This window comes from Paroedura picta, chromosome 5 (assembly GCF_049243985.1).
Source record: "Paroedura picta isolate Pp20150507F chromosome 5, Ppicta_v3.0, whole genome shotgun sequence".
NCBI lineage: Eukaryota > Metazoa > Chordata > Lepidosauria > Squamata > Gekkonidae > Paroedura > Paroedura picta.
Window position 1 is genome coordinate 106,181,795 of NC_135373.1, and position 7,387 is coordinate 106,189,181.

Consider the following 7,387-nt stretch of genomic DNA (forward strand, 5'->3'; position numbering starts at 1 on the left):
ACTGAATTTGGGGAAGTGATATACTCAACTTCCCTGACATGTTAAAATGAGAAGACATGCAGAGTATTAACATGAAAATATTAACACCACTGTGCAAAATTAATAGTTAGCTTATAAAATCTTTTGAATAATCATTGTATAAAGTATTCCACCTGACAATTCATTCCACAATTTGTAAATGGTGGGACACACAGGTGTAATTTGTTTAATTGTGTAGAACAGCGGTCCGCAAGCTTACACTCGCTGCGGACCGCTGCGGCGTAGTGGAGGGAGAGGGTGGCCTGGGGGCCCGCGCACGCGCGGCAGCCCCAGCGCAAATGCCCCATGCTGGAGGCCGTGGCTCCCCCTCCCGGCCCCTCTGGGCCGCGAGCAAATCGGCCGCTAAAGTGGCCGATTAGCTTGCGGCTCAGCAAGATTCTCTTCCCTCCCCTCCCGAAGCGAGAAGCTTGCCGGGCCACGAGCTAATCGGCTGCTTTGGCGGCCGATTTGCTCGCGGCCTGGCAAGCTTCTAGCTTCGGGGGGGGAGGGAAGAAGGAGCCGTGGCCCGGCGCCAAGGCCTTCGCGGCCCGGCACTGGGCCGTGGCCCGCAGGTTGGGGACCACTGGTGCAGAATGTCTCCATAGTTTAGCCATAGTGATTCATGCAATAGTCACCTCTAGACTGGACTTCTGTAATTCACTCTACACAGGCCTACCCTTGTCCTTGACCCAGAAATTGCAGTGGGGACAGAATGCAGCTGCTAGGGTCCTCACGGGTACATTTCAGAGGGCACGTATCCAGCCAATGCTGAGGCAGCTGCACTGGTTGCCAGTTGTACCCTGGATCAAGTTCAAGGTTTTGGTTTTAACCTTTAGGGCCATCCATTGCTTGGGCCCCACCTATCTGAGGAACCACTTATCTCCTAATGTCTTCCACAGGACTCTTTGCTCTGCAGGTGATAATCTGTTGGCTATCCCTGGCCCAAGGCAAGTGTGCCTGGCCTTGACTAGGGCCAGGGCCCTTATGGTCCTGGCCCTGACTTGGGGGAATGAGCTCCAGGGAGAACCAAGGACACTGACGGAACTGTCAAAGTTCCACAGGGCCTGTAAAATGGAGCTCTTCTGCCAGGTCTCTGGTTGAGGCTAGAACCAGGAAGATCCAGGGCTCCTCCTCAGACAGTGCCAGAACATCGGCAAACCCCGTACCCCGAGCTGGATGGTTGCCTGGATAGGCTGGTTGGTTGGGTGGGAATTTTGCCCCTTGCCTTTTGTTAGGTTGTATAGTTTTAATGGGGGCTTTAAATAAGGGTTTTAGGTATACTGTTGTCACCCACCAGGAGTCGTTGTCAAGAGTGGCAGGATAAAAACTGAATAATAAATAGATAAGGAGAGCCTGCATGATGTAGTGGTTAGAGTGGTAGACTCCAATCTGAAAAAGAGAGTTTGAGTACCTACACTTCCATACACAGCCAGCAGGGTGACCTTGAGCTAGTCATAGTTCTCCTAGAGCTGTACTCACAGAGCAGTTCTCTTAGTGCTCTCTTAGCCCACCTACCTCATAGGGTGCCTGTTGTGGGGAGAGGAAGGGAAAGGTGTTTGTAAGCCATTTCGGGTAGTGAAAAGCAAGGTATAAAGAACCAGCTCTTCCTCTTATTAATATTTGGTACAATAAAACCACTGCCATAGATAGTTAAGTTTTAAATGATCATGAAAGCACGTGGAAGAGATTGCCCATTGTCAATTCCTTCAAACGAAGAAGCAAAGACAGAAACCTACATACCGTGCAACAAAATTATTCCAATGTGACAAGTTTGATGGTTAAATGAGGGAGGAGCTACAATAAAACTTAACTATATCTAAAGCAAAATATGTGCTTAACAAGAAAGATGTTGATACTTCATAGAAAAAGCAAACAATTAAGAGAAGAGAATGCATTGTTCTAAGAAGAATAAAGAATGTCAAGGGAAACAAATGCACATGAGAAGACCAATGGGAAGGAAAGTATTAGCAGAAAAAGTGTTTGAGAGAAACAAAGGAAGGAAGCACAGTATGGAAGGGGGGAGTATTTAGTGGCATGCTGCTTTGCTGCTACAGACTAACAAGTCAACCCATACGAAGGCGTCCCGTGGCTCGCATCAGCAACAAAGTTGCCAAAAAGCCCTGGCGCGGGAGGGGGGTCGGCTTCCCCCCACACAAAACAACTCCCACTTCAGAATCCCATTGAGGATAATCCCGTTCAGACAACCGCGTTAGTCTGCAGCAGCAGGCGAAACGAAAGAGAAGCCCGGGACCAACGACTAACATTATTAGTATCACGAGGAGTAAATTCTGGTAGCCTCCACGGTGTCACGGGACAGCCCGTTTTATTCCGTGTCAGGAAGAGACTTCTTGTGACGCTTGGGGGACAGGAACCGGGGGACGGATTTGCCCTTGGCCCTTCGGCAGTGGGTCTTTCTTTGGAGGCAGGCAAAGGAGTCCCATATGATCTTGCAAAGCGCCCTTTTTACCCTTCAGCCACCTTGGCCGAAAGGCTGGCTGAAGGGGCGGCAGGAGCCCTGTGGCCCTGTGGCTCCCCAGGCTAGGGGAACAGGCGGCAGGCCTCCCTCGGGGCCGGGAGAGAGAAGGGGGGACGGAGTCGGGCGGACCCCCTTTCCCAGGACGGCGGCAGGCTGAGCGACTCCCCTCCGGGCTCAGCCTCGGCCGACCAACGACACCCGCCGCCTCCCTGACACGCCCTCCCGCCGCCTCCTTTCGCCGCTCTTACTCTGGGAACCGTCGTCGACGCGGTCGAACTCCCACTCCGGGGAGAGGGTCTCCAGCGCCATGACAGCCCAGAACCCGGCAGCGACGGCCGGAGCAGCGATCGCTGCCTCGCAGACACGGGACTTCCTGCCACGCCCGCCAGGCACGCTGGGAAATGTAGTCCTTCGATCGGCAGGGCGCTGGATCGGGAAGCGGCGACGTTTCGGCGGGAAGTCAAGGAGCGCTCGGCAGCGAACCCCCTCCGGGATGCTTCCAAGCCTGGGCGGAGATGGATGGGGCAAGCCGCTAGTCTCGGTTAAACAGAGTTAGAGTCCCGGGGCACTTTTAAGATCAACAAAGTTTTATTCAGGGTATGTGAGCTTTCGGGTGTACGCACGCTTCCACAGATATAATATTGATTGTATCCGAGGAACAACAAAATCAGAGTCCAGTGGCACCTTTAAGACTAACAAAGATTTATTCAGAGCGTGAGCTTTCGGGTGCAAGCACTGTTCTTCAGTCAACACAGATCATGAAAGTACAAATATAAGGAGAAAGTAAGCGAGTAGCAAATTAGTAAACTGTGTCATAACATCCAGATTATGCGATATGATAATCCTTTGCTTAAAAGGCAACTCAGTCTTTTGGGTTCAGTTGTAGTCCCCAAAGACATTGGAGAAATGCAAATGTCAAGGTTAGTAATGAACGGCAGACACTTCCCAGTTCTGAAAAGAAATAATTAAAAGAGATCCCTTTAAAGGCTTCAGGACCACACTTTTTAGTCACTTGTACATGTGTTGCCTGCGGGGTCAGACCAGTATGTTACTGTCACTTCTTGGGAAAAGTTTTTTTTCCTGGACCACTGTCATAATCTCCTTCCCTGTCATCATCAAGCTCTTGCCTCATATTCTTTTAAGATTATTTAAATTTTATATTTAAAAGCATTATAGAAAACATAACAAAATACTACACAGATATCTAAACAAATACTCTAAAAATATATATTATCATATATATAGTATGATATGTACATATAATGTATACGTGTGTTCCACTTAATATCTCTGGTAAGGCCTTGGAGGAGCGTGTCACATGCTCAGGGATAGCCCTAAATCAGCTGTGACTTTTCAATTATTTCCTCTTCCTTATTATAGATGATAGTGATGTGTGGTGTTCTTGCTTTATTGCTAAGAAAGTTCTGAAAAGAAGAGGCCCCCACACATGTTTTGGCATTTTGATATCCTATAGTTCCATACATGTAAGATTGCATACTAAAGTTGTCAGGTAGAAATTTGGTGGGGAAACACTTTTCCACTACCCTCACAAGATGGCAGTATTTCTTCAGGCACTATGATACATCCTTCTGCTGCTTTTCTGCTTTCTTCAAATGCTTGAACAAAGATTTTTTCTTCTAAGATTTAAGGTGATCAGTTTTGCTGCCATGTTAATTAGATTAACCATAAACCATTTGCTGAACTGCTAAACTGAAATATTTCAAACACATCGAGAGATTGCAAAGTAATTTATTTCTAGGGACTTTAGCTGAAGCAAATCGCAACACTGTTAAGGTGGGGTAGAACTTCACAGAGTTGGGAGAAAACAATATTTAGGACTAGAGTAAGAAATCTTGCTACAATGTGTTAGATGGAATCACAGATTACTCTTGGTAATTGAAATATTGCAGGAAGAGTAAATAGTCCATTGGGGAGGTTCTATTTGTCCTCTTAGAGGAATCCCAGGGCCATTCCGCACCAGGATCTATGTGGCAAATTGGTTGCGGGACGAAAAAACGCCATTTTAAATTGTGGAATTTGTCGTTATGCATACCTGGCTTTGTAGTGGAATCCAGTTGCGTTTCTATCGTTTCCCACAGGTTTCCGGTCTCTGCAAAAACTGCTAGCTAGGAAGCGATATCGCCGAGCTCCTCCTGCCCCTGGCCATCAAGCAGCCAATGGACGGCCGTTATCATGATCCCCAAAAGCCCCTTTCCCTTTAAGGAAGTTAAAAAACACACACACACACGTTGCAACGAATCTGCGTTGATTCGTTGCAATGGAGAGACCCATCTAGGTAGCAGGTGGTGTTTGAGCTGCCGTTTCATCGTTGCCACGCTCCCCCCGAGTGAACCCCCCCCCCCGGCACGGGCGCAATTTTCGGCCGAAAATACAGTAAAAAATAAAGGGAAAATAAACCAGCAAACGGGGCTGTGTGTTGTTTCGTGCTTAGTGACTCTGCAGCCAGGGAAGCCTCACTGGGTAAACGAAGGCTCGCCGGTATGTTTATCTCCGCTCGCTCGGAGAAAAAGAAAATGGCGATCGCTTCCCCGGAAGATCAGAGGAGAGAGCTAGAGAGCGGGACTTTGCAGAAACCACAACAATGGTAACGCACAGAACTTTTTCGCTAGTGTTGCTGATTGGTTGCAAGAGTGTAGCGCTTTCCGGAGGGGGAATCCACTTTTTGGGATTTCCCTGAAAGCGCTACAACGAAGCGCTTTTTGCGGATCGGTTTCAGGAGTGTTGCAGATTGTCAACAACGTTGTGCATAATGGCAAAACTGTAGCGATTTCAATTTGTAACCATTTTTGACGAGTGTGGAATGGCCTCCAGAGTTCCCCAGCCCTTTTGAGTTTGCAGGTACCTTTGGAATTCTGACAATGTGTGGTGGGCGCTGCAACAAAATGGCAGTCACAAAATGGCTACCGCAGGAGGTGGAGCTAGCCACAAAATGATTGCTGTAGCTTAACTTCTGTCACACAACAAAGATCTTTCTGATTTGGTGGCAGCTACTACCAAATCAACTTTTCATTTGCCTAGCCATTCAAATCCCAGTAACCAATGAGAAGCAAATCCCCTACCTGGCCTCACCTACTTCCTCAAAACACTTGGAGGGCACCAGAAAAGGAGTTAGGCACCATGTTGAGGACTCCTGTTGTAGCTCGCTGGTACACACAAATTTCTCCAGTGGGGTAATGACTCCTTGGGACCATTTCATGCAAGTGAAATAGTTCATGGTGTCGGTCAGAGCTGGGCCCCTGCATGCCTTTAAATTAAGTTCCAAAGATGGAACTCTCTGCACACATCTGGTTAACAGGACTGAGACAAACGTGGGAGAGACCAAGCTACCCACTTGAATCTGATTTTCCCACAGGAATGATGACTGTAGGGTATGGGGTACTACTGATCATTGCACATGGTTGCTCTAAGAATGCATCACGTAGGTTCTTCAAAACCAATGACTGTCTCCTTCCTGATCCTGATAGATTTAAATAAAATAATTGATGTGTGATGTTCTTGCTTTCTTGTTGAGAAGGTTCTGAAAAGAAGAGGCCTGCATGCATGTTTTGGGATTTTGATATCCTGTAGTTCCATACATGTGAAATTCCATACTAAAGTGCCAGGTAGCTTTTGTTTCACAGGGCCGTCCCTCTTTTGTCTCTGGAATGTCAGAGTTTTGCTGGATATTGTCTCTAGAATGTCACAGGGTTTTGCTGGATATTAAGCAGAGTAAATGAAACACAGTGGATTCATGCAGTAAGGACATGTGTGTTTAACTTCTAAGAAAAAGTTTATTTCAAAATTAGGGAAGCAGTTACATGGAAATATAACACTTATCTTTCTAATTCTGATCTACTTCATCTTGACTCTTTTTTCCCTCTGACCCTAAGAAGGAAGGAATGGACATTTCCCCCAAAGCTCCATCCTTTGTGTACTTGGAGAATAGCACAAAGTATCTCTAATATATTGATTAGCCAATTGTCAATTTTAAGGTCACCTTATTAAGAACAAAACCTCCCTCTTTTTGGTGGGAAGAATCTGCAGCTCTACACCTAATTAGTTCTATGCTATACTTGCTATTATTAATTTACAGAAACACCTTTCATGACTGGATGTTTTCAAACAGAGCATTTTGAGGAATGCTGAACTTCCTTGAGAGCTTATAGGGAGTCATTCAATGAGAAAAGAAGCAAGTTTTTAGTCCTTATGGTTGAGGAAATGTGTGTTCAAGGCAGAGAGATACAAAGTTGTGACTTAGTAAAATTTCCGACAGTCAGAGGGGGCAGAGCCCCAGTGCTTTCTGTAGCCGGCTCCCCACTGGGGAATTGGGTTGCCAGCTCTGGGCTCGGGAATACCTGGAGGTGGAGCCTGGAGAGATCCAGCACAGCCATAGAGTCCACCGTCTGAAGCAGCCTTTTTTCTCCAGGGGAGATCAGTTGTATTTCCAGGAGATTTGCAGTCAGCTCCTGGTGGTTGGCTATTTTATGTAAATAAATAATCCGTATCTTAGAGAGCCAGTGTGGTGCAGTGGTTAAGAGCAGCAGACTCTAATCTGGAGAACCGGGTTTGATTCCCCATTCTTCCACATGCAGCCGGCTGGGTTGCCCTAGGGCTAGTCACAGTTCTCTTAGAACTGTTAACACAGTGCAGTTCTCTCAAAGCTCTCTTAGCACCTACCTACCCTAACCGGGTGTCTGTGGTAGGGGTGAGGAAAGCAAAGGTGTTTGTAAGCTGTTTTGAGCCTCCTTCAAGTACTGAAAAGCAGGGTAAAAGAAACCTGCTTTTGCAATCTCCTGGCTTGTCCAAGTATCCCAGGAACTGTACCCTGTTGAATGTCTGTCTGCCTGCTTCACACAGCCAGGGAAGAAAGAGGAGGGCAGGCCAGAAACTCCT

At 47.1% G+C, this 7,387-nt stretch overlaps 1 protein-coding gene across 1 annotated transcript in view; it reads right to left on the reverse strand.

Moving 5' to 3' along the window:
• Positions 1-2,885, reverse strand: part of WASHC4 (WASH complex subunit 4) — a 40,328-nt gene extending 37,443 nt beyond the window's left edge. The window contains exon 1 of the mRNA XM_077339712.1: positions 2,743-2,885. Coding sequence (XP_077195827.1) covers positions 2,743-2,803 — 61 coding nt within the window. The 5' untranslated portion in view covers positions 2,804-2,885. The remainder of the gene's footprint in view (positions 1-2,742) is intronic.
• Between the last annotated feature and the right edge of the window lie 4,502 nt (positions 2,886-7,387).